The sequence below is a fragment of the Elgaria multicarinata genome, chromosome 3, assembly GCF_023053635.1.
Source record: "Elgaria multicarinata webbii isolate HBS135686 ecotype San Diego chromosome 3, rElgMul1.1.pri, whole genome shotgun sequence".
Taxonomy (NCBI): domain Eukaryota; kingdom Metazoa; phylum Chordata; class Lepidosauria; order Squamata; family Anguidae; genus Elgaria; species Elgaria multicarinata.
Window position 1 is genome coordinate 97,229,432 of NC_086173.1, and position 25,926 is coordinate 97,255,357.

The window sequence follows — 25,926 nt, forward strand, 5'->3', positions numbered from 1 at the left end:
CACGCGGGGAGAGGCAGAGCGAGTGGAAACATGGAGGTCGGAAACGGCAGGAAGGTAAGGCGGAATCCCACAAGTACGCGCTCGTTCCCCCCCGTGAGGTACTAACGTGAGACGCCCACCCGGGCCTGGAGAAGGCAGCATCTCCCCGCTCTGGATGAGTGACTCGGATCTCTTAATCCCCGCAGAGGCATCGTGAAGCAGAATCGGAATCGGAGGCGTCAGGCCTGTCCGGAAAAGAGGAGATGGAGGAGGAGGACGACGAGGACGAGGTCGACGGCTATGAGCCTTACGTGCCCGTCAAGCAGCGCAAGCAGCAGATGGTAAAGAAAACAGGGGTGGTGGTTGCCACTGCCTCCCTTGCCTGCTCTGCGGCCCGATCCTAGGCATGTTTGTTTCCTAAGGAAACAAGGCCCCTACCCGAACACTACATTTAACATCTAAGGTCCTCCTCCGGATGCCTACGCCAAGGGAAGCTCGGAGGCCGGCAACAAGAGAGAGGGTCTTCTCTGTGGTGGCCCCCCAACTGTGGAAGTTGGGGGGCCACCACTCTCCCTGACAAGGCCTGCCCAACATAGTTATATTTTTAAGATGTATTAATTCCTGTTCTAATGTTGTTCCCCGCCTCAATCCAAAGGGAGAGGCGGGTAAGAAATAAATTGTTGTTGTTGTTGTTGTTATTATTTGGTGCCAGCTCAAGACTTTTTTCTTCTCCCAGGCATTTAGCAATATGTGATGAGCCTGGGTCTGGTTGTGTGTTTTTTAGATTAATAGTTTTTTTAAGTTGTTATAGCAGTTTAAATGTATGTGTATATTGTATGTTTTTGTGGTTTTTAATTTTTGAATATTGTTTTTAAATGTCTTAATTTTATGTAAACTGCCCAGAGAGCTTCAGCTATGGTGCGGTGTACAAATGCAATAAATAATAATAATAATTAATTTGATTGGGAGGTGACGCCTAAGGATTGCAGCCTGAAGACTTCTCCGGTGCCCTTCTCTTTTTGGCTTTGTGTTGGCCCTGAGCTTCGACCTGTTCCTTGCTAGTGGTAGATTTCCGAAACAAAAGGAGAGGTGTCACGCATCTGATCTGGCCTGTGTAGGAACAGACTCAGATTACTCAAAGCTGAGGACAAGGAACTCCATATATTTCATTTCATTTATTACATTTCTATATTGCCAGTAGCCAGAGACTTAAAAATGCAACATAAAACTATTAGCATGCAAAATATAGAACAATTTTGCACATCAATAAAAATCCCTGGGCCTGTTAAAAAAAACTTATCATATGCTGTCAAATATCTGGGAATGGAGGAAAGTCTTAACCTGCTGCTGGAAAGATGGCAAAGTTAACGTCAGGCGGACCTTGCTGGGAAGAGCATTCCGTAATCGGGCATCCTTTTTGATGCTCTTTGATCCTATATCCTTTTTGATGCTCTTAATTGTTACTGAAGTGTCCCACTGCCAACCACTGGTGTTGATAAAAAAAAAATAGTGTTCCTAAATGGAGCCTCCCCACCCCTGATAAAACGTAGTCTAGGTTTCTAGAGTTGTGCTAAATGCCTAATACAACTGGAGTGAGAATCTGTGGCTCTCCAGGTGTTATTGAAGTTCAAGTCCCATCAGCTGAGGGTTGAAAACTTGAGGAGGGTCCTGAAGGAAATGAGAGAGGCTTATTTTAGGGGCGGGGAGGGAGTTAAGGCCTCAGTCTCAGTGGTTGATCCTAAGCTCTTGACTAAATCTTCTGTACATTCAGCTACAAAAGTTGCTGCAGACACGCCGCAAGGGGGTATTGGAGGATGAACAAAGTTATAGCGGCAGTGAGTATCATGGTGATGAAGACGACATCCCCCTGGGTCCACAATCCAACGTCAGCCTCCTGGATCAGCACCAACACCTCAAGGAGAAGGCAGAAGGTAGAGTTGGGAAGCGTAGATTGATTTATAGATGGATGTGAACTTCCCTGTTGGCTCACCAGTTTATTTCCCAGGACCCTCTGGTGCTTCCCAGGCAGGGAAAATCTCTTATCTCAGATCAGCAGCTGATTGGAGGTAAATAAAAAAATCCCTGCTGCCCAACTCACCATGCTGCATTTAGGTTAATCCTCCTCTTTGTAAATGCTGCAACACTCACTCAAAAATTGCGTCCTGTGTGTCAATCAGGCTTTTTAAAAGGCTCCATTGGTGTCAGTGAAGGCTTTTTGAAACCCAAAATGCTGTGTAGAGTGGCATTTTTGGGAGTAGAGAAGAGTGTTCTGTATAAAAATGGAATTTTGTGTGTGTTGTTTGTGAATGGGATCTGGGCATTCACATGGGGGAGCCCATGCTACAAGTGGGTTGCCCCACCCACTTTGGAATGTGATCCTGCCCACTGCTGACATATAGCCCCAGTTTTCATGCCCGGAGCCACATCAGCCCTTGGCCCGGAAAAGGTCCCTCCTTTAAGTGGTGCAACTAATTGCTTTGTTACTCTCCCCAGCACGGAAAGAGTCAGCTAAAGAGAAGCAGCTTAAGGAAGAGGAGAAAATCCTAGAGAGTGTGGCAGAAGGGCGAGGTGAGTGGCAAGAAAATATTCTCCAAAAACTCTTTTATGGACCTGGGCAGAAATGATGGGCAGAAATGGGCAGAAATGATGCCCATTACTGGGCAGAAATGATGATGATGTAGAGGAGGATGAAAGTGCTACAGCTACAATTAATCACATAAGCGCAAGCCGTGCCATAGAACCCAGGGCCTCCTGGCTCTTCTTGTTATCACAAATGAGATCAATGCCTCACAGGACTCAGTAATCCCCTGTACATCCCTTGCCCTTTCTCTCATTGGTGACGATATCACATGTTTCTTGGACTTGTAAAAGGTTCACTGATTCTTGTCTTTCTCTCACGCAGCTCTGATGTCTGTGAAGGAAATGGCAAAGGGCATCACATACGACGATCCCATTAAAACCAGGTAGCGCTCACATGTCATCAGTACAATTTAAATGATATTCTGGCTTATGCAACGCTCTTCTGGAGACATGTGCCCCGGATTCTTTTCTTGTTAAGAATCCCAAGGAGAAGGACTGACCTGTATGCTGTGAATCCCTAGCCTAGACTTTGTCTTGAAACTATTGATGCTTGTGTGTGGACTTTTTTCTTTCTTAACTTTGTCAGACTAGGGGTGGTTATGTAGACTGCTGTACCATGCATAACATGGACTATAATAGTCATGATGCTTACATGGAAGGAGAGAGTAAAGGATTAGGCAGGCAGTTGATATCTCTGAGGAATCTTCATGTTGCTTTACAAAATGATTATACTTATAATCTGCCAATATTGGCTTAGTATGAAAACAGATATCTTCATTATCCTTTAATAGAACTGACAGCCCCTTAGCCTGATAGCCTTTCAGCATGAGGAAGAATGAAGGCTAAATGGGAATGATTTGTCGTTGCACTCAAGATCTTGCAGCAATTTAATATAATATGAATAAGGGGAGGATACATTTTGTGTTGTATTTCGTATTCTGATTATGGATGCTAAAACTCTTGTTAGGTCACAGTTTTATTAGCATTGCATCATGAAATTTTATCAACCCTTTTGGAAACATTTATACCAAAAAGTTAAATGGGTTAAAGGAATCTCATTTTAAAAAGGGGGGTGTCTTTCATATTGCTTGAGCTTTCAATCCACACTTTGGAATCACCGTTGCATTGAAAACTGCAAATCTTTATACATATTCTTCAGCTAAGTGAAGCGGACACTTGTGTCATTTTATTTTAAAAAATCAAGGCTTTTGTGGATAGCAGTTCTGTTACTTTATTTTGTAACTGCCAAAGCTGGAGATGGAGATGAGGGCAGGAGTAGGTAGATTGGGATCTACAGGTGATTTGCAAGAGATTCTAACTTCCAGTGGTTTAACAATAGTGATAACAAAAAGGCATTTTTTTCCTACCTAAACTAGGGTACTGACATGAAAGCTTGCTGTGTGCAAGCTCCAATTTGGGGTGGGGGGTGAAATCAAGTTCTTGGGCTGAGCATGTGCTCAGAGGCACCTTTTTTTCTGAAATTCTGTGTCCACATCTATGAGCCACTATTTTGCATTTGGTTCCAGTTGATGGACTTCAGGGTTCTAGTGAAAAAGTAGATCCTGCAAGCCCACCCCTGTGCTAATGGATATGCTAACTTCCTTCTCAGTGAGTAGCCCATGCAGTCTCAGTAGCGTTGTTGGAATCACCTTTTACGGATTGTGTTGAGGCGGGTGGGGTGCGGTACAGACACAGCTCTCCCTGGCTGACGGCTGTATTTGATTTCAGTGCAAGTAGCCTCAGCCTAGTGTTCTTGTTCACTGCTGATATTTCCCTTATGTTCTCTTGCCAGCTGGAAGGTTCCCCGGTACATCCTGGCTATGTCAGAGGCACGGCACGACCGTGTGCGTAAGAAATACCACATCCTCGTGGAAGGGGAAGGTATTCCACCCCCTATCAAAAGCTTCAAAGAGATGAAGTTCCCAGCAGGTAGGTGGCTGTGGTGGTGATTTAAGGAAAATAAATGCTTGCAGAGCTCTGTTTCACATGGGAGAGTTAAGGAATCTGTTATACTTTGAGCTTAGAGGTCAGGGCTTAAAGGTCTCTAACTTCTCTCTCTGCCGGACTCGCATAATCCAAGGGCTGCTTCTTGAAGTACCTTTTATACTCCGGATACACGTAGCCAGATCCAAAACATACACTGATTACATCGCGCATTAGTTGTAGATGGATGTGTTATGCCACTTCCCCATCCTAAATTATTGTGACTGGGGAAACTATTTCCTTTGCCCACCATCACTTGCATGTTTTTGGTAGAGAGAAGTAGCTAAGAGTGCATGTATGTACTGTTATACTTGGCCTGACTTGTGCGAACGTTGTACTGGGATCTATGTATCCGAGTGCTAAAAATAAGTGCAGAAAGTGCTCCCATTTGTCCACATGCTTGTTCTAGGAGTATGGCAGGAGATCGCTTGCTTCTAGTCCGCGCTTCTGACACTAACCTGTGCGCAACCCTTTTTGCAGCAATCCTACGAGGCCTGAAGAAGAAGGGGATCCAGCAACCAACCCCCATCCAGATTCAGGGAATTCCCACCATGTGAGTGCTGCAAGATAGTCTCTCCGATATGACTTGGACACTACCCTTCTGTGTCAATGGTCTGACTTTTTACACTAATCATGCTCCCAGCTCCCCCTAATATACTGCCAGGGTAAAGCCATAGCGACTCCTGTGGCACCTTAATGTCTTCCAGATTTATTATGATAAGCTTTTTGTGCTCTGGAGCCTATTTCATAAGAAGTGGACTTCTGGACCACAAAAGTTTATGCCGCAATAAATCTGTAGGGTTGGGGTTTTTAAAGATGTGACAGGACTCCTTGCTGCAAGAAACTAACAACAGCCGCTCCCCTGAAACTTGTCACTGCGATGGCAAGGAGTGTCTTTTCTTCTAATCATCATCATCATCATCATCATCATCATTATTATTATTTATTTATATAGCACCATCAATGTACATGGTGCTGTACAGATAACACAGTAAATAGCAAGACCCTGCCGCATAGGCTTACAATCTAATAAAGTTGTAGTAAACAGTAAGGAGGGAAAGAGAATGCAAACAGGCACAGGGAAGTGTAAACAGGCACCGGGTAGGGTGAGGCTAACAGTATAGAGACAGAACAAACTCGATATTTAAAAGCTATAGGGAAAAGAAAAGTTTTTAGCTGAGTTTTAAAAGCTGTGATTGAGTTGGTAGTTCTCAAGTGTTCTGGAAGAGCGTTCCAGGCGTAAGGGGCAGCAGAAGAAAAAGGACGAAGCCGAGTAAGGGAAGTGGAGGTCCTTGGGCAGGCGAGAAGCATGGCATCAGAGGAGCGGAGAGCACGAGCGGGGGAATAGTGTGAGATGAGAGAGGAGAGATAGGCAGGAGCTAGACCGTGAAAAGCTTTGAAGGTCAGCAGGAGAAGTTTATATTGGATTCTGGAGTGAATTGGAAGCCAAATTCATTATTTGAATCCCGCCTTTTGCCCAATATTGGGCCTCAAGGCAGCCTAATAGGCCACTCTGGAAGACATCTCAACTGAAGAGCGGGGTAAAAATACTTTAAATACATAAAAGTACTGCCTATCAAGGCAGCTTTTCATCAGATCATTATACATAACACATTAGAGATCCATCAAATTGCAGTATACATTAAGACATCCCAGTGGTGGCAGTTAAAACAATATAGGCCCCGTTCAGACGACACACTAAACCATGCTGCTTAACCACAAAACTGTTAACGGAATTTTTAACCATGGTTTACGGTGTCGTCTGGCACATGTTTTCCCTAACCATCTGCCCTGTTAACCACATTGTGGTTAGGCTCACTAACCATGTTGTGCAACATGCTTAGCGGCACTAACCATGGCTTAAAGTGTTGTCTGACACGTATCTGTGGTTAAGGGGGCATGGTTAAGGCATAGAGCTTCCAGTACAGAGTTGCCTAACTAGGCAGGGCCGCTCTAGCCAGTGGGCTCTATGGCTGCTCTGGACTGCTGATTGGTACGCTTGCTGCAGCTGCCATTTTGTGTTTCACATTAGTTTTTTGGAGCGATTTTTGCTCTTACTAGAGCACGCTTACAGTAGAGCTTTTTAAATCCCCACTTGCAATTTCCCCATACGAAGCATCCATTTCTCCTACCTCGTTGAAGCGCCATTACACCCCTCAGGTTCTAATTACTGTGGCGGCGCTGCCCGATGACGCAGCTAGCACAGCCATCTCGAAAGGCTTCTGCCTGCCCTGTGATGACTGTAGAGGTATAGCAGGCATGGCGATGCAGAAAGCAAAGGAACTGCTCACTAAATGGGGCGATGCATGCATGTCATTGCTGATTTCATTGGTGCCTGCAATAAAATGACACCCATAACTGCCAGGGCTCCTAGCAGAGCTGCTGGGATACAGGGTGCTCCACTAACCACTTTGTGGTTAGCATGTGGTTAAAGAAAACTTAATCACAAAAGGGTTAAAAGTGTTGTCTGCAAACATTCCGCATGTGGTGAGCATTAACCACAGCTAAACATGGTTAAGCTAACCCCAAAGCCCAGAGTGTCATCTGAATCAAGCCAGAGAGTGCTGTACATTAAAAAGAAATTTGAAATGAACGGGTTTTCAGGGACCATTTGAAAGCCAGTAGAGTAGGGGCCATACATATCACCCTAGGGAAGGAATTCCGCAAGCATGGGACCACTTCCAGAAGGGCCTTGCCTTTGATACCCACCTGTGTAATAGATCTTGATGGTGAGGCCAATCTCAAGACCTGGAGAGGTTCACTTGAAGGCAGTCTTTCAAATCACCTGTTCCCAAACCACCTAGGGCTTTAAAGAACATTACCAATACTTTGAATTGTGCCTGGAAACAAATATGTAGCTTTACCTTCTGACTGCTTGACTCTTGCAAGCATCTAAGGAGTTGCACTCTGTACCAGCTGAAGTTAGCGGCCTAACCATGGCTTAGCGTGTCATCTGAACAGGCCCCCTATAGCCTTCCTGTTGTAACCCCATTCCTTCCAGCCTGAACAGCTGCCCTCTACTTGCTTCTTCTATTTTCCCATAGCCTTTCTGGCAGAGACATGATCGGCATTGCGTTCACCGGCTCGGGCAAGACCCTTGTGTTCACCCTCCCTGTGATCATGTTCTGCCTGGAGCAGGAGAAGAGGCTGCCGTTTTCCAAGAGAGAAGGGCCATATGGGCTCATCATCTGCCCCTCGGTATGTCCCCTGGCCTCTGTGCGATGCTTAACTAACTTCGTGCGCATGCTTGGATAGTGGGAGCGGGGTTGGGCGAAGTGATTGTGGCGAAGAATAGCAAAGCTGTCAGGAGTACACAGCTAGGGTTGTAGATGCTGGCTAAGGGGCTCTTTATTTCTGCAGAGGGAATTGGCTCGCCAGACTCACGGCATTCTCGAGTATTACTGCCGCCTGCTGCACGAGGACGGGATGCCTGCCCTGCGCTGCGCCCTTTGCATTGGAGGCATGTCTGTCAAGGAGCAGATGGAGACCATCAAGCAGTAAGGCCAGCATTGGGGGCAAAGTCAGTCTGGCTTGGAGCTGCTGCTTTGCTTTTCTGTGGCTGTTTCTGTGTTCAGTCCCTTACCTTTATCAGTTGCTTACCCTTTGTTTCAATCCCCATATGGCTGCCTTGCCCAACCCACTGCCCTCCAACTTCCAGCATTCCTGGTAACTGGCCATGCTGGCTGGAGCTGTTGGGAGTGGAAGTCCAGAACAAGGGCACCGGTTTAGGGAAGGCTGCGCTATGACGATGTGATCGCATTTGCTTATTTCAGGACTTCGTTGTTCCATTGTGGATGACTCTTATTTTCAGGCACTGCAAGTCCCAAGTTCCCCTTTTAAAAAATAACTTGATCTGGCAGTCCTACTGACTGTTGTGAGTTACTCTGGGTCACCGCCTTGCTGTCTTCTCTGGTAAAGCAGTAGTTCTGGAACCATGGCCACATTCACATGAGCAATTACTCGGTCAAACCATTCTTTAAGGCTGCCAAAGTTCTATTCTGTCCTGGCAGAGGGAAGAGGTTTTAAATCCGAGGAGGCAGCAGGATATAGATTCTTCCAAGGGGACTAACCATACTCCTGCTCGTTATTCACGGGAATGTTCCTAGAATAGGGCCCATGACGGATGTGACTCCTTCTGTTCCCACAGCGGTGTGCACATGATGGTGGCCACCCCAGGCCGGCTGATGGATCTCTTGCAGAAAAAGATGGTCAGCCTGGACGTCTGCCGCTACCTGGCACTGGATGAAGCTGACAGGATGATTGACATGGGCTTTGAGGGAGACATCCGCACCATCTTCTCTTACTTCAAGGTACCAGGCAGAGCAGGCTGTGCTCCAGATTTCATCCCAATGAGTACGGCCACTTGTACAATTCTGTTCCTTTCCCCTTTCTGAGGCAGGCATGGCCAGTGCGCTCTCTCAGCAGGGCAGGCTGCGCTCCTCTGGCTTGCTTGAACTTTTTCCTTGCTCTGGACTCTTGTTTCTGGCAACAGCAACGTTCTCTTTGTTTAGATGAAAATGTGCAGGCTGGTGCTGGAGGCAGGACTTTATTTGAGCTGAGACTTGTTTTCAGAGCCAGGGTCCTGCCCTGGAACACGCAGGCGAGTTCTAAGGAAGAGGAGGGTGCTTTTGCCGCTCCCTTACTGCTAAGTAACCAAAATCTGTCCTTATACCTTAGGGGGAAAGATGTCCAGCTTAGGTTGTGGGAACTCTAGGCAAATTTGATGCCCTAAGCACTGGATGGGGAATAGTGCTTCTGCCCAAATAAATAACTTATTGCTAACACCTATTTATCTTATGAGCCCATCTTTCTCCCCTTGCGTTCTGTATGCTGCTTGTTGCAGTGCAGTTGATTGGTTGGTTATATTCGGGATGTGCCTACTCTGCTGTAAGGTGACAGGCACATTCTGTCAAGAAAAGCCAAATCCCGTGACCTCCTAAAAATTGTGCACATTGAGTAAAGCTTGCATACGCTTTTTTGCATCTTTTGCTCTGCTTCTGCTAGTCATGGGGAAGGGGAAGGGACTATGCACGCCCTTCTCCTGATAAAAATGTAATAGATAAATAAATACTGGTGAGTCTCCCTTTCCTGCCCTTCAGTACCTGAGATTTTGCCAGGGAATGCCTATGCCTTTTAAACCTGTCTTTGCAGCCATGAGAGCTAGGAATGTCCCTTTTTGGAAGTGAAAGCTGAGATTCTCAGCATGTTGAATTCTTTCCCCAATATAAAAGTAGTTCCATTTTCAGACTTGCAAAATGCTCATAAGATGGTGAGCCTGTCTTATGCATACAATTTCAGCAGCCCATTTCCTAGTGATTCCAGAGACTGTTTAGCAGCAGAATTCTTGCTGTTGTGGCCTCTTTGAATTGGATGTCCCTAGTTGCCCACCTCCCAGTCTGGGTCTTTTCCCCCCCTTAGGGCCAAAGACAGACCCTTCTCTTCAGTGCCACCATGCCCAAGAAGATCCAGAACTTTGCCAAGAGTGCTCTTGTGAAACCCATCACCATCAATGTGGGACGTGCAGGAGCTGCCAGCTTGGATGTCATACAGGTACATCACTGGCTCATAGAGCCCTTCCTTGGCCTGATTATGTCTGTGGCCACCTTAAGGTAGCCCAAATGTTGATGACATGTTTTCACCTGTAGTTCTTTCTCAACTAATAACAACTTTACTAAGTAGATTAAACATTAACTTGACCAAAATCATGCTGGCTGGGGTTGATGGGAGTTGGAGTCCAACAACATCTGGCTTGGGGATTTGACCCTAAATTTCCCTTTTTCAAACCCAACGCTGCCCTGCCCTCTTCTGAGCCCTGATAATTTAGCTTGCGCTGTCTTCTACTTCCACCCCACTGCCTTTGTCACACTGAAAGCACTGCTATCTTTTGACTCTCACCGTTTCTCTTTGGTTGTATCTAGGAAGTGGAGTATGTCAAGGAGGAAGCCAAGATGGTGTATTTACTTGAGTGTCTACAGAAGACCCCACCTCCTGTGAGTGAAAACCCAACCTGTGGTCAGCCCCAGAGTCTCACTGTTTTGACTTCCTCATATAAAAAGAAACCTGCCTGAGCCAGGACTGACTGGTTTTCTTCTCAAGCTGGAGATTTTAGACCCACTACAAAGTGGCCGGTCCGGCATTTGGTGTTGCATCCTGGTTCTGAAACTGGGGGTGGGCCCTGCTTAGATTTAGGGATTGATGTATGTTCCATTAGGACAGTGATTATATATTGGTATCTTCACTTTTCTTTGGAAGGTTCTTATTTTTGCTGAGAAGAAAGCAGATGTGGACGCAATCCACGAATACCTCTTACTCAAGGGGGTGGAGGCTGTAGCTATACATGGTGGAAAAGGTTAGTGTAAGTCTTGATTTGAATGCACTCTTTTTATTCAGGGAGAGCATGTCTAGGCCACAAACGTGTAACAAACTGCAGAAACAAAAAGAATGGGTGTGTAACAGATCCAACAACTTGCCGTGCTTAGACCTTGTTTTTCCTCTTCATTAGTATATGGAGCTATCCAGTTAAATGGAAAAATAATCGGTTCCAAACTGACCAGAAGGCAAATCTTCCATTAGGTTATGGAATATGCATCCAGAAGGTGTGAAGGATGTCAAAGGTTAGATCTAGATCGGATCCCATCCATGCTCAGTGCAAACAGTGAGATGGCTTTTGGAGCTAGGAAGTCGTCCTAAGCGGTGCAGATTTCACTGACTATGCTGATGTGATCATGGATGTGGAACCGAACGTTTGGTGAAAAGCTACAGGCATTGTGCTTGGGCTTCTCTCCAGTGGAGAATTTGCCCCACATTCCTGGTCTTGAAGCATAGTTAATGCTATTTAACTGGACTCAAACCCTTCCTGCTTTTCTTTTTTTACCCTGTTAAGAAGCAGCTTTCCTGGGTGAAACAATATCCCACATCAGCCAGCTTCACAAGTTTTTCCCCCGCCTTCCTTGCACATTAGAGGTGTCACCATCGGAAACAAGAGATGGGGTTGAGAGGCCCGTGGAGCTGTTCACTCTGGCACTTCATCTATGTGTCTGTGGGGACAATGGGCCTTTTGTCTTGGGGTTGTGACTAATTCTTAGCAGAGAATGGAAACTCTTGTAGTCTTTGGATTACGGTTGAGGGGAAACCCTGCTGCTGCTGCTGCTGCTGCTGCTGCTGCTAATGCTTTGTTTCATCTTGCAGACCAAGAGGAGCGGACTAAGGCCATTGAGGCCTTCCGGGATGGCAAGAAGGATGTTCTCGTTGCCACCGACGTTGCCTCCAAAGGCTTGGACTTCCCAGCCATCCAGCATGTCATCAACTACGACATGCCCGAGGAGATAGAAAACTATGGTATGCAAGAGAGGCTAGCTTGGCCCAGAGGGCTTTGGCAGCCGCTAGGATCTTTGCATGTGTGAAGAGCTTCTCCCGAGAGGGAGCTCCAGGACAGATGAAAGGAAATACTCCTTCACCCAACACATCGTTAAGCTATGGAATTCCCTACCACAAGATGTCGTGATGGCCACCCATTTGGATGGCTTGAAAAGGGGGTTGGACAAATTCCTGGAAGAGGAGGCTGTCAATGGCTACGTGCTACCTCGAGTATCGGAGGCAGTAAGCCTATGTGCGCCGGTGGCTGGGGAACATGGGTGGAAGGGTGCTGTTGCACTCATGTCTTGCTTGTGGTTTTCTCGTGGGGTGCTGGTCGGCCATGTCTGAACAGAATGCTGGACTAAGTGGACCCTTGGTCTGATCCAGCAGGGCTCTTCTTAGGTTCTTACACGAAGCCATATTCAAAAAAACCTTTTGCGTGGAAAAAGCTCGACTCGGTTCTTCTGCAGCACATGTCTATGCCTCGTACGAGGCCTGAGATGCAGTGGGCTAAATGAGAACGGACGCCCCTCAGAGGATAGGATAGGGAGCAGCTACCAACTTCTCCCTCTCTTGTTGTGTTGTCTGACTTTGGTGTTGCCCTTTTTCTCTGTCTTTTCCAGTTCACCGAATTGGGCGTACAGGCCGCTCTGGGAATACTGGCATTGCCACCACCTTCATCAACAAGGCCTGTGGTGAGGAACCGAGAGGGACTGCTGTGGAAGTCGGGTGGGCTGTGCGGGGGTGTAAAGGATGTGTAACTCGTGACCCGTGCGGACAGGGCTGAACCTTAGTACCTTTTGAGGGCGGGGGAGTCATGGGGGAGGCGGCGGCGGTGGCGGCGGCGGCTGCAAAGTCTGCCGGAGAGTCTTATGAGTCACTGCTGAAAATAGAATCCTCTAGGGAGCCAGGATATGGCCTGTGGGTGGCTCGGCTCTATTGTGAGTGCCTTCCTTATGGAAAGTGCCCACGCACGTGTGAGTAGGTGCCTCAGCCTGCTTCCTGGTGCCTTGTCTGAGAAGCTGTCCTGTGTCTGTTCCAACTCGCCTCTCGCTCTCTAGATGAGTCCGTGCTCATGGACCTGAAGGCGCTGCTGCTGGAGGCCAAGCAGAAGGTGCCACCGGTGCTGCAAGTGCTTCACTGTGGAGATGAATCCATGTTGGATATTGGAGGTCAGTGGCTGATTCAGGTGGAGCGGGATGGGAGGCAGCCATTCTGTTTAAGACTGTCGAGAAGGGTGGGGTGGCTTCACTGGAGAGGCAGCTCAACCTCAACCAAGGATGGATTGGGCAAAGGCCTCTGGGAAGAAATTCTGGTCATAGTTCATCAGAAGTCATGAAGGGCAGTATCCAGCTAGTGGTCTCAAGGAGGGGAGGCTCAAAGGGCCACCAAACGGACAGTAAACCTGAGCCAAGGCTGGGTGTATTCCATGCCTCTGACAATGGTGAAAGTTTTAAAAGTCAAATTCCTGGCTGCCTGGCCTAGGCATAGTGAGTGCTTCGTGCCCCCTAGACCAGGGCTGTCAAGCCTCTTTCACCCCACGGGTCAAATTCGTTTTTGGAGAATCTCTTGAGGGCTGCATTCCAGTGGTGAACGGGGGCTGAAGGCCAAAGGGTCTGGTCCGAAAATGCCAGCATCTTTTAGCAAAAGCTCTTGGTGCCGTTCATTAAGCCATAGGGGAGGCATTTCAACCTTTTAGAACGGGGGAGAAAACTGCACAAAAGCCAGGGGGCCACCAAAGGAGTGGTGGCTGGGGGAATGGAGGTGGGGCACAGGGAAGGAGGTGTGGCTATTGTAGGAAAGGTGGGGCATAGTGAAGGGGCAGGCCCATCTGGAAAACGTCCCAGAGAGACGGATTTGACTCTCAGGTGGGCCAAAGTTTGAATGCCCCTGCCCTAGACTATATCTGAGTGCTGCATAGAAATATCTCCCTGCTCCTCTCACCCCCCTCCCCCTCCCCATGTTGTGCACCAGTTGGAAGACCTGCCCTCTGGCTGATTCTCCCCCCTTTTCTCTTCCAGGAGAGCGGGGCTGTGCCTTCTGTGGAGGCCTGGGCCATCGTATCACGGACTGCCCCAAGCTGGAAGCCATGCAGACCAAGCAAGTCAGCAACATCGGGCGCAAGGACTACCTGGCCCACAGCTCCATGGACTTCTAAGTGCTCCCTGCCTTTTGGCTAGCCACAGCCAAGCAAAGGGACGGACCTTTCTGCCCTGGATGGGCAGCTCTTCTCAAATGCCACTTCTGCTATAACTTACTGGGGAGACTGTTGTCAGCTGGACTGAGAAATAAGATAAGAGTGGACCTTTCCCCTTTTAGGAGCCTGTTGTTACTTCTGTAGCAATTGTAGATCCTACCCCAGAATGAAGAGATCTCCCAAACTCCTGAGGATTGGGAGATGCAGATGATAGGGTGCCTTCTGCTACTTTCCAGCAATCACTTGGTGGGATGTATATGGGTACAACCTACTGTTTATTTTCAGCTGTTCAGCCCTTCTTCCTTGAAAACGGCAGGCCAATGATGCAATAGTCCATTTCATCAGCGACTGTTGTCATGCAGTGTTGGGCAAGCCCTGTGCTCCTCAGCCAGTGACCCTGAAGAGTAGGCAGGGACTGGTGGATAGTCAGAGATTTGCTGCTACGTTCGCCAGCTCCAATAACCCTTCTGAGGTTTCATGTATCCCCGTCCCGTGTGTGCCCGTTCCCAGCCATGTTGCACGCCTCCAGCAGTCCTGCTCCAGCGCAACTTCTGCAGCTGCAGGACGAGACTTCTGTTTACCCCACCAATGCTCATTGAGTCAAAAGTCCCCTGGGACGGTCTGTGTCTCCTGGGACTCGTCTGCCTGTTGTAACTCCCTATGTGCATGCAGGCCCCAAAGAGGAAGTTGGCGGGCAGAGGAAGTCACCAGCGCTATCGTACATACTGACTCATTCCTGCGACAGCCGCAACAGCTTATGGTCTCCTCTTTTCCTCGCTCCTCTTGGGTTGCCTGTTCGGAGCCTCCTCTATGGAGCACCCTGTGAAAGAGGGGATTCTCTATGTCCAGCATCCCAAATTTGGGAAGGTAAATGGGGATGTCTGATTTGGGGGAGGGGGGTGGGTGGGGAGATGGATTCAGTGGCTTTTGTGAGCCTCGTCACATTCAGAGGCGCAGGCTCCTAGCATCTGCCATGCCGTCTCTAGGGGCGGAGGGATGCTGTCTGTAATACAAGATGGAGCCTGTAATGGCTGCGATGACCTGGTCTCTGTTTGCCAGCCTCCTGCTTTATGATATTACTGAATTGTGAGTTTACAGCAGAATGTTACGCTGTCTCTGAAATGTAAATAAATCCAAATGAAAACGAGTTGCTGTATGAATTAAGGGGTGTACTTGAAGAGCCTGTGTGTGTCTGTGTTTGGATGCAGAATATGCATCCGGTTCAGTTTTATTGGATGAGTTTCAATTAGTGAGGCCCGAGGATGTGGACAAGGTGCTTGGCCAAGTCCGGTCGACCACCTGTGTGCTTGACCCTTGCCCCTCGTGGCTCATTACATCAAATAAGGAGGGGATCGCCGGCTGGGTCCAGGAGGTTGTAAATGCCTCCTTGAGAGAGGGAGTGGTGCCGGCCTCTTTAAAAGAGGCGGCAATTAGACCACTCCTGAAGAAGCCTAACCTGGACCCGGAGGATGTTAACAACTACAGGCCGGTGGCTAGCTCAATTGGGTTCTTCCTCCGAATGTGGGAACCCCAGAGTCTGGTCTTTGTCCTGCTGCAGGAGGACTCTGGAGGACTGAGGTGCTTTTAGCCCGGTGCTGGCAGCAAGGGACTTGCTTGACGGAGACGGCCATGTTGTTCCGTGCTATCTCTTGGGGCTGAGGACTGATTTGGATCTCTCACTCTTTCCTCCTCTCTCTTTATCAACTGCATCACTGCACATGCCACGCCAGCTAACGCAGACGAAGTCTCAGCCTCCCCAAGGGTGGAATTGGCTGTAGCGCCAGAGCTCAGGCTGGTGCCTGCCCAGGTGGAGCGGATATGGCGTGATCACTGTGATGAAATGGTTCGGTGCTTCTCTCATTTTCAGTCACCTGCCTTGGGACCCACGGCCAGCAAATGTCAAGTGACGCGAACCACGCCGAAAGGGTGTCCTAACGATATTTTTGCATTCATTGAAAGTTTGGGGATGGGCTCCACTTAACGTTCCTTCAGCATGTGTGGCAGCAACCCTGTACAGTAAGCCGGTGCTCTTATCCCCATAATGCCAAGGCTACCTAGCAAGCAAGGGGAGACAGACTGGGGACTTTCTAGCCCACAGCTTGCACGCTCAGTCCCTGTCACACAAATGGGTTCCAAAACGCCTTCTCGTCCCTGCTTGTGGCTTGGTGTTTGGCAAATGGCTCCTAGTGACTGAGATTGAAAGTGTTTGTAGCTGATATATACTAGGCTGTCAAGGGGTCAGGCTCTACTGCTGATCTCCTGTCTTGTTTTTATTACGGACTAGTCAGCAAACCTGACTTTATGGAAGAGGATGTTGTCTGCAGTTAACCTCTTGGGGGCTGGGAAGGGATCTTCCTTCCCTCTGTGTGAAATAGACACTGCTGTGAAGAGGGGGAGCTGACAAGCAGCATTTGTCTGGAGTAGATTGGGAGTCACTGAGACCCTCTGCTCTTAATATCTCCAGGCCTTTCTTACATTCCCTGTACTGGTGAAGAAGCAAAAAACCACTTGGGGATTTTATTATATTCAGTGGTATATAAATCTCACAAATAAATAATAATAAATAAACCTGGTGCCCTCCAAATGTTTTGGACTTCAATTCCCATCAGCTCCATTTAGCATGGCTAATGATCAGGAATGCTGGGAGTTGTAGTCCAAAACATCTGGAGGGAACCAGGTTTATTTATTATTATTTATTTGTGAGATTTATATACCGCTGAATATAATAAAATCCCTAAGCGGTTCACATATAAATATTAAAATCACATATAAAATATAAGGCTGACTTATAACAATCCCTCCAATCCGTGACACAGAGGCTGTGTCCAAAGACAACGCTTCTTTTGGAAAAAGCACACCCTACCTCCCGGCTGTTAAAAACATTTGTTAACCTATGGTCTATGCACCATAGGGGTTTCTCCTGCAGTTCTCAAGAATTAAATTTCTCATCCTCACTGGCAACCTGGTGAACATCTTTGTGGACCCACAGTAGACATCCAACTTGTGCAATTGGAGGATTTGCTTATTGTACTTCACTTAGCCTGCTGCTCAATTCCAGTGGTGAAATAAGTGGGAATGTCTTGAAAAGGAATTGAAGGGGGCTGAGATTGGTGTTAGGTGAGCTAGAAGAGATGAGGGCTGGCAAATAGTAGCCAAGGTAGCCTAAAGCTGTTCCTTGGTTCTGGTTTTGCATTTGTCCTTCTGGTCTGCTGGGGATTGCTCCAGATACTGCCCACACATTTCCAGGCTTTCCTGGATGACACCCCTGAGGGTTAGGAACATGTTTTTAAAAAAGAAAGGGAAAAGTATTGACTTGAGACAAAGATGCTACATGCTGTGCCAGATACCAGGTGCTGTGAAAGCCAGTGTGGTGTTAATGGTTAGAGTGTTGGATTGGGACTCAGGAGATTTGAGTTCTAGTTCCCACTTGGCCATGAAACTCACTGGGTGACACTGGTCCGGTCACTGACTTGCAGCCTAACCCACCTCACAGGGTTGCTTTGAGGATTACATGGAGCAGAAGAGGACCATGTAAGCCACCTTGGGTTCCTTGCAAGAGAGAAAAGTATAGGATATCATCATTGTCTTCATCTTGCAATTTATGTAGAACCATTGCTTATATTGAGTAAATGCCTCAGAGGGGCCTTGGAACAACCCCCAAACGTACCTTTGTCTTCTTTGATTCCATAGACTTCTTCCTACTCTTGACACATAGTCTATGGGACAGTTCGACCTCAGGGTAACCACATTTCAATCTGGGTAACTAGTTCATTTTGGTAAGAATGCTTCCATGAAAATATTAAATGAGCTCCTTTCCTATTGCTGCTGCCTGAGCACAAATTTTCCAGGGTGAATTTGTTTCCCAGACTGTTTGTTCACCACTGTGCATGTGCCTGATTGGATGCTGTCACCCTTTGCGTCCGATCGCAGAAGTCCTGGCGGAAAGTGTGGGCCCAGCTCTTTCCTGACAGCCCCTCCGGCGTTGCACGGCTCGAGTACTTTGAAGGTGTCTCAGCGGAGAAGGCCACCCTGCGGAAGGGGGAGCGCAAGGTGATCCGTCTCTCAAACTGTGTCTCTGTGGAACGGGCTGGGGACCACAGCTCCCCCAAGGAGACGGGCCCCTTCTACTTGTGCATGATGGAGCGCAGCTGCTTGCTGGCAGCAGATCAACCAGACGACTGGATAGAATGTATCTGCCAACTGGCTTTTCAGGTACTGACCTAGTAATCCCTTCATGTAATAAGAGAGCCCTGCGCCTCATTGAACCACGGATGATTCCTCATGCTCACAAGTCAGCCATACAAGATGTGATGAGGGAGGGAGGCAAACTCAAATGCTGCTGCTTTCTCCAGCTGTAAGATTCCTGCAATGAACGGGGTTGGACTAGATGACCTCAAAGGTCTTTCCATCTCTAAAAGTCTATGATTCTAGGTTTCCTGTTATCCCAGGGGCTCCTCCTGGCACTTTGTGGAAAAGTCCTGGATTAGACTATGATGGCTGATGTTTCCTGCCCACTTTTTGACTCAGTTTGCACAACACACTAACCCACCCTCAGTGATTGAGTGTGGGTTGTTCTTGAACCATGGGTTAATGTATTGTCGGAACCCAGGACATTTTCTGCAGGGTGGCTTGTTAACCATGCTTCATGAAGAAGAGACCTTGAGAACCCATTAAGTTTTTGTTGGGTTGTTCAGAGTAACTCTTTCCTACTCTTGCCATGTAGTTAAAAAGCCACTCTGTAGAAAATGTTTTAAGTAGATGTATCTTCTCAGTTTGGTTCTGAATATAAATATTTCTATGCGCTTGCAAAAATCTTAAAGAATAATTTCATCTGGGAACCCAGATAAGTGATGAAGCGCTGGACGTTCTGGGCATGGCCTCATTTATACCAGTTCCCCAAACCATGTTATTCAGAAGTTAGCCCCAGTGATTTTAATGGGACTTATTTCCAAGTAAGAATCACAGGAATTCAGGCTTAAAGTACAAAAAAGGTTTTACAATCTCTCTCTCTCTTTTAATTAACTCTGGCTCTTTGTAATTTCTTTCTATTACCATGTAAAATGGAGATAACAGCTACCTAGTTTCCAAGGTTGTTGCATGACAAACAAGATAATAAAAAATGGTGATGTTCATTGCACAGTAAGGGCACTCTGTTAGTGATGGTAACCTTACTGATGGTAAAACTGAGGCTGAGAGAAAGCAAATCATGTGGGGAAGTATTATTTATATAGCATCTACAATTCACCACCTTAAAAAATAAAAATTATCCAGATTCCTGTCCTGCAGGCTTGTAGTCTTAAAACACAAGAGACAAAGGCCCTATTCACATGGTCACAGTGTGTGTGTATGTGTGTGTAGGGGAATTATGCTGCAAGTGGGGGGGAGGGTAGAATCATGACATGCACACATCTCATACAACGGGGAACTACGTGGCATGCCGTGGTTGACTTACCACCCCCACTCTGAAGGTAAATACCTATTCTCCTGCTGCTGCTTATCCCAATGGCCACAATGGCAGGAATCAGGCCATGTTGGCTACTCCATCCATACAATGGTGACCATAGTGATTCCAGCCACACTGCCTAGAGCATCACTGGAAGTTCCAGACGCTCTAGGTTGACCACCTCCATGGTCACTGTGTTTTTTCCATGGAAAGTCTGGATTTAAAGGTGCTGTTCCCACCATATGACACGGGACCCCATCTCAAAGCATGTTATCCCTACTGTACAGGGTCGCTAAAGTATCCATCATGGAGGGGAACCCCCCACAACATGTGAACCCATGGTGGATCACTCTGAAACATGGCCTACGGTGGGTTAGCGTGATGTCTGAACACAGCCGAAGAGAAGCAAGTGTGTGTGTGTGTTGGAGTTAAATGGAAGGAATGGTGGTTTTAGTTCCTAGTAAGAATAATGTTTGCAATGTGAATAAATGTATTTTACCAGCATGTAAGAATGGAGAATGAGTTGGTGAATATATTGGTAGAAATGCTCTCCTTGATTTCATCTTCTCCTTGCTCTGGTGCACGCAGAAGACACCTGTCCTAGCCAGCACACCTGGAAACACTCCCAGTCCACAGCCCCTCATGGAGGAGAATGCCATCTACTCATCCTGGCAGGAAAGTATGTGTATTATTACTAATAGACCAAGGGTTGGGGTGAAGGACATGGGCCCGATCTACACCAAGCAGGATGTAACACTTTAAAAACATTATGAAAATGGTATATGTAATGTGTCCTGGGCCTGAACAGTTGTCATAACCATTATAAACCATTATCAGCAGTAGTGTAGATCCTGCCCTGGAGTGAGCCTGGGCATCAAGGGTGTGATGCTAGTTTCATGTGGCCCAACTTTAGGTGAAACTAGCAGCTGACGGAAGAGTGGCCACCTTGTGAGAGCTTTGCTGTAGAAGGAAATACTAAATAGCAGGGATCCCCCAGATGTTGGATGTCTGCTGGGATGTTGGGGGTGAGCCGCACATGTACATTAACACACAATTCATGTATGACACACAAAATAAACCATCTGATAAATTACCAGAGCATTACTTCTTGGGACACTCCAGGCAAGCTCTAGGAATGAGACTTCTATGGCAGAAAGCATAGAGCCTGTTCCTAGAGCATCCCTCCCTCTTTCTGGGGCAGCAGCATATGCTGGGGGGTCTCGGGGGCAGCCCAGACAGGGTTTGTGGAAGCTCTTACAGCCCACAGGCTGCACATTTTGCACCTCTGCTTTACTGGCACTCCAAAACCTGCTGGCTGAGGTGAAGGACAGGATAGTACCTGCACCCTGTTCCATATACAAAAGCTGACAAGATTGGCCATTGAGCCTTATTTCAATACTGGCGTAAGGACAGTATCATCCATCACAACTGAGGGCAGTATGCTATTTATTTATTTATTTAAAATATTTATATCCCGCCCTATGTCACTAAGATCTCAGGGCGGTGTGCTCGCTTAGGGGGTGCAGGCCTCTCCAACAACTTGCTCCTACTGCCCCTTCCCCCAGCATCTGCTGCCTGAGGCAGCTACCTCACTTTGCCTAATGGTAGGGCTGGCCCTGTTCCATCTGAGCTTGGGTGGGGAGAGATTGCCATGCCCCTATCCAGGAGTGAAATAATAATAATAATAATAATAATAATAATAATAATAATAATAATAATAATAATAATAATAATATATTACCCGCCTCTCCCTCTGGATCGAGGCGGGATACAACACAAATAAAAACACCATAAAGTACATAAAACTAATTCAAACATTTAAAACCAGTGCATCATTAAAAGCAGCACACCATTAAAAAAGGCATCTTAAAATTCAGCTGGGTAGGCCTGCCGGAAGAGATCAGTCTTTATGGCTTTCTTAAATTCTGGAAGACTGGTAAGTTGACAAATCTCTCCCGGCAAGCCATTCCACAAACTGGGAACGGCAGAAGAAAAGGTCCTCTGGGTAATAGTTGTCAGCATATAGTTGTTTTTGTTGGCTGGAGTAAATTCTTCCCAGAGGACCTGAGTGTGCAGGGCGGATTGTACGGGAGAAGGCGATCCCGCAGGTAGCCTGGACCCAAACCATGTAGGGCTTTAATCCTAGCTCTGCTAAGGATTTGAAACTAGGTCTCCAAGTTCAACATTCTAATAGCTGGACTTGCCCTGCTCGCCTGAGATGAGGCTTGACACCAATCTTAGAAGGTGTTTCACATCTGTCTCAACAGCTTGATTTCGGTAAGAGACAGAAGCCCACTAACAATGGGACAACAGGAGGCAAAGCACTTTGACCAGAAGGACACAAATATTTTGCTAAAAAAAGAAAGAAAAAGGAATGAACTAATACTTTTATTAAGAACCATGTCTCTTCCTGTAAGATGGGAATCGCCTTTCGAAGGATGTGAATTCATAGGCACAAGTGGATGTTCTGTGAGACTTTTATGGAACAGGAGGATAGTTGTTCGAAGGAACAGGGCAGTTCTAAAATAAGGCACATGTCCTAGCCACTGCACATTTCACAAAGAAAATAGGATAGCCTGTGCTCGGGGTGTAGAAAGTGGTCCAAAGCTATCTCGGTGAAATTAAACCAATTGGCTCAAACAACCATCTCAGATGAACAAGGAGTATATGTGGGGGGAGCTGGGGATTTGGTTCAAAGAGTCACACAGGACAAAATAATAGCCAGAGCTACAAAAGTACAGCAAAAATATGGGATCCCCTTCAGAACAAGTTTTCCAATGGAGCTTCAGGCTTCTGCATATCAACTTGCCCTCTGCTGTGACTGAGACAGCAGGATGCATTTTACAAAATAAGTGCATTTGTTCCAATTTATGTACTCTTGATTCCTGCATCCTGTACACATTGGTGCAGAATTTCACTGGTGCCAAGTGGTGAAGGGTGTGGGTGTGGGTGTGGGTGTGGGTGGGTGTTTAAAGCCCAGGGTATGTAGAGCCGTAGGGAGAACCCAACCCCTTTGAGAACATCTGTGCTTCTGGAGAGATTTGGTGACTCCTTGCAATATCTTTTTCTCAACAGTACACGAGTTCCCAGTCACAGTGTTCCCGACAGAGGCATCTTCCAGATGTCAGCTGAAAGGGAATTACCTGATGGCGCCTTTACTTGAGCAGCTGGTGCTGAAGGACGCGCAGTCTGAACATGTCCTCTATAGCTGGCCTTACGCCTTCCTCCGAAGATTTGGCCAGGAAAAGGTAGGCAGTAGCTTCCTCTTCTGGTGGCTGCAGAACAGCTGCTGCACGAGGTTTAGTCCAGTGCAGCCTGATGGCAGAGGGGGCCCTTGACTCCCAACTGACAGTGCTAGCAGGTCCTGGTCCACCCCTTGAGCCTGCAGGCAAGTTGCAGGCTACTCAGATCTACACAGGGTCAGCAGGGATCTCTATGTTACCTTTCCATTGCTGCTTCTTGCAGTGTGAAGGAGACGCACCGGCACTTGCTAGGGAAGAGGAACATTCTTTGCTAAATTCTCCCACATCATCCCTTTTTGGTTTCTTTTGGTCTTGTTGAATTGGCTTAGGAGTTGAAGTACTCACTTTTCCCATTTCCCCATGGGATGTCAGAGGAATCTGGCTGGAGAGTGGAGCTTAATGAGCATTCATTAGCTTGGCCCCCTGGACTCCATTCTGCCTTCTGCCAGCTGGCTTGACTTGGCCTGCAGCAAGTTGGGCCATCTGGCAAATTTCCAGTGTTTTTGAATTTATGTAAATTATGGCTGCAATTTGTGCTGATTATGCAAATTTCAGCTGCCATTTGTGCCAATTTGTGGCCCAAATTCATGCAACTTTCTATTTGCGCACATTATGGCTGAGCCCAAGATCAATTACATTAAAATCCCATGGAATTTGGGGAAACTGTGCTGCTCAGTTCACAAAAGTGAGCAGAGCCCTAAAAGGGCAGGATATCCCAGTGACGGACATCCCTGGTTTCCCCACCACTACCCAGTCATTAGGATATGAGAGTTAAGTTCTCCCTAGCAAGTAATTCTCCCACTCTTTTGATTGACAATACTGGTGGTTAGTGTATCCGCCTGCCCTTGGACTTTCACCATGAACTGATTAGATCCAGGTAGAACTACTCCATGCGTAAGGCCCAATAGCTCAGTTGCTGAATGCAAGTTTTGCATGTTTGAGGTGCAAAAGGACCATAGTTCAAGGACAGAGAATGCTGTCTCTGGTTAAAACTGGGGTGAGCAACTCTTGGGGCTCCAGGGAATAATTTCAATGCTCCGGAACACCCCAGGAAGCTGCAACCTCACCGTGCACTGCTGAGTTTCAGTGGCAGCAGTATCAAAACTATTGGTAGATTGCAGAGAGGAAAGAGAAATCTGTATCAGGATTGTTGGGGGGCAGTATTTCTGTGTCTGCGCGTGTGCCTGTCCAGGGACCCCAACCCCCCAAGCCTGTATGAATGCAAACCTCTGGGCTGAAAAGGATGTGCATGCTGTCGTAGATGCTATTGAGGAAACTTGAATAGAGCTGTTCATGGTAGCAAAGACCCTTCCCCTAAGAGATTACCTTTGTATTTCTTCTTCTCCTCCCCAGACTGTGTTCTCCTTTGAGGCAGGGCGCCGCTGTGATTCAGGAGAAGGCCTCTTTACTTTTAACACGGTACGGGCCACAGAGATCTGTAAAGCTGTGTCAGCTGCCATAGAGCACCAAAAAAATGTTCTTCTGGAGAGAGATAAGAAAACTGGGGTTTGCTCAGCCCAAGACTCTGTGCAGAAAGGAGGACCCTGGTCGTGGCCCACTGGTCTGGAGAGCCAGGAGGAAATGCAGCCTCTATATGCCAGGACCCCAAAGGGAACTGTGGAAAAAGGCTTCCCAGTGCTGCCTGTGAGCGACGGCCGCTCAGTTTCCCCAGAGACGGAGTCTCCTGAAACACCCATCATCTATGCTTCCATTGGCAAGAGCTTCCCGCTCTTCCAGCCCAGTGACAAGATGGAGGCAGAGCCCAAGGAGCAGGGAGAACCACTCTCCGACCATCTCTATGAGAACTTGCGTGCTCTGGAGAAGCACCCCCTTTGTTCGCAGTCTCTCGGCTTCAGTTACAGAGACTCCCCTGAAGATAGCAGAAGCAACAACACTGAGCTGCAACCCATCTATGGCAACAGTCCTGTAGCGGCGAAACGCTCAAGTAGCCACCCAAGTCTTAATCCCAGTGCAGGGGCTGACTCCTGTCCGGAGAGCCAGTGCCCTCCTTGCATGCTGGATTGCCAAGAGGCAGTGAGTGGAGGCGAGGGGAATGCCAAGCCCAAGATAAGAGGGGCTGGTGCTTTCAAACACAAACTGGTCTCCATGCTAAGCCGGGACGGAGGAGGCGCTAAGACGGCCAGCAAGAACACGGGTCCAATGGACAAGTCATAATGGGACCTCTCCAGCTGCCCCAGGGCCTGGAATTCCCCCTCTCCTCCTCCATCATCTCCATCTCCTCATGTCCTCTATCGTCATGACAGGGAGAATCTTTGTGACCTGAAAACGCAACCTGTCAAATCAGATGAATGGTGGCTGTAGATGCCAGCTTGGCCCACTCTACTCCATGGAGCCAGTCCTAGGTACTGAAGAGGTGGGAATGACAATTACTCTCCTAACCACTTCTGTGAGTATCAAGGAACCTGGAAAACCAAAAGAATGTGTTTTGGGCTTTTGTTTTTCTTCTGTGTCTCAATAAATAGTGTTTCTTGGATTCTTGACTGTAGTCTTGGTTCATCTGGACTCTGGTCTGTAATTAGCATAGTATTTCAGCATTGGCTGTGCTGGCAAGGGCTGATGGGAGTTGTAGGTCAAAACATCTGGAGGTCCAGAAATTACCCAGTCCTGCTTTATGGACAAGTCTCCCTACTGCTGTGTTGGAGTATTCTTTCCACAACAATCCCCTCGGTACTTTGCACATATACTGAGGACTGTAGCTCAGTGATGGAATACCAGGTCCCAGTTTCCACCTCCAGATTAAAGGAGCTCTAGTATCAGACATGGGGTAAACCTCTGTGCCAGACCTTGGAGAACCACTGCTAGTTAAATACTGGGTAAAATAGTTCAATAGTCTGACCTGGACTAGGCAGCTTCATAGAGTTGTACTGGGCCAAATAAGCTAAAGGTCTGTCATATATTTGTACTGGGCTAAACAGGCCAATGGTCTGACTTGACCTAAGGCAGCTTCATATATTTATTTGTATCTATTTGAGATCCCAGCTAGGGGATCTCACCCTTTTTTTACATGATATATTGATATGATGAACTTCTAGTAATTGCTTTGTCCTGACCCCTTTCTTCCACTAGAGGGCAGTCTACCCTTGCAAGTTGCTCACGAACTTGCCTCTGCAGATTCTACCCAGTAA

At 47.4% G+C, this 25,926-nt stretch overlaps 2 protein-coding genes across 2 annotated transcripts; both read left to right on the forward strand.

Moving 5' to 3' along the window:
* On the forward strand, nt 1-15,258 carry DDX41 (DEAD-box helicase 41). Its single transcript, XM_063120995.1, has 17 exons — nt 1-54; nt 186-320; nt 1,751-1,910; nt 2,473-2,547; nt 2,882-2,942; nt 4,352-4,488; nt 5,023-5,095; nt 7,587-7,740; nt 7,903-8,039; nt 8,690-8,852; nt 9,961-10,092; nt 10,461-10,532; nt 10,795-10,891; nt 11,731-11,880; nt 12,522-12,593; nt 12,960-13,070; nt 13,920-15,258. Exons 1-17 carry the CDS (start codon nt 31-33, stop codon nt 14,054-14,056), a joined length of 1,890 nt encoding a protein of 629 aa, XP_062977065.1. The 5' UTR covers nt 1-30; the 3' UTR covers nt 14,057-15,258.
* On the forward strand, nt 14,878-25,274 carry DOK3 (docking protein 3). The gene is made up of 5 exons (XM_063120998.1): nt 14,878-14,962; nt 18,026-18,307; nt 20,127-20,217; nt 22,614-22,786; nt 24,134-25,274. Exons 1-5 carry the CDS (start codon nt 14,906-14,908, stop codon nt 24,953-24,955), a joined length of 1,425 nt encoding a protein of 474 aa, XP_062977068.1. The 5' UTR covers nt 14,878-14,905; the 3' UTR covers nt 24,956-25,274.
* The last annotated feature ends 652 nt before the right edge of the window (nt 25,275-25,926 follow it).

Bases quoted from the DNA above. Each gene is read 5' to 3' on its own strand.
- DOK3 (XM_063120998.1), top strand. From the start codon at position 14,906: ATGGAGCACCCTGTGAAAGAGGGGATTCTCTATGTCCAGCATCCCAAA. The intron at 14,963-18,025 runs GTAAATGGGGAT...GTCCGATCGCAG, and splicing joins AGCATCCCAAATTTGGGAAG to AAGTCCTGGCGGAAAGTGTG. The intron at 18,308-20,126 runs GTACTGACCTAG...TGGTGCACGCAG, and splicing joins TCTGCCAACTGGCTTTTCAG to AAGACACCTGTCCTAGCCAG.
- DDX41 (XM_063120995.1), top strand. From the start codon at position 31: ATGGAGGTCGGAAACGGCAGGAAG. The intron at 55-185 runs GTAAGGCGGAAT...TAATCCCCGCAG, and splicing joins AGGTCGGAAACGGCAGGAAG to AGGCATCGTGAAGCAGAATC. The intron at 2,548-2,881 runs GTGAGTGGCAAG...TCTCTCACGCAG, and splicing joins GAGTGTGGCAGAAGGGCGAG to CTCTGATGTCTGTGAAGGAA.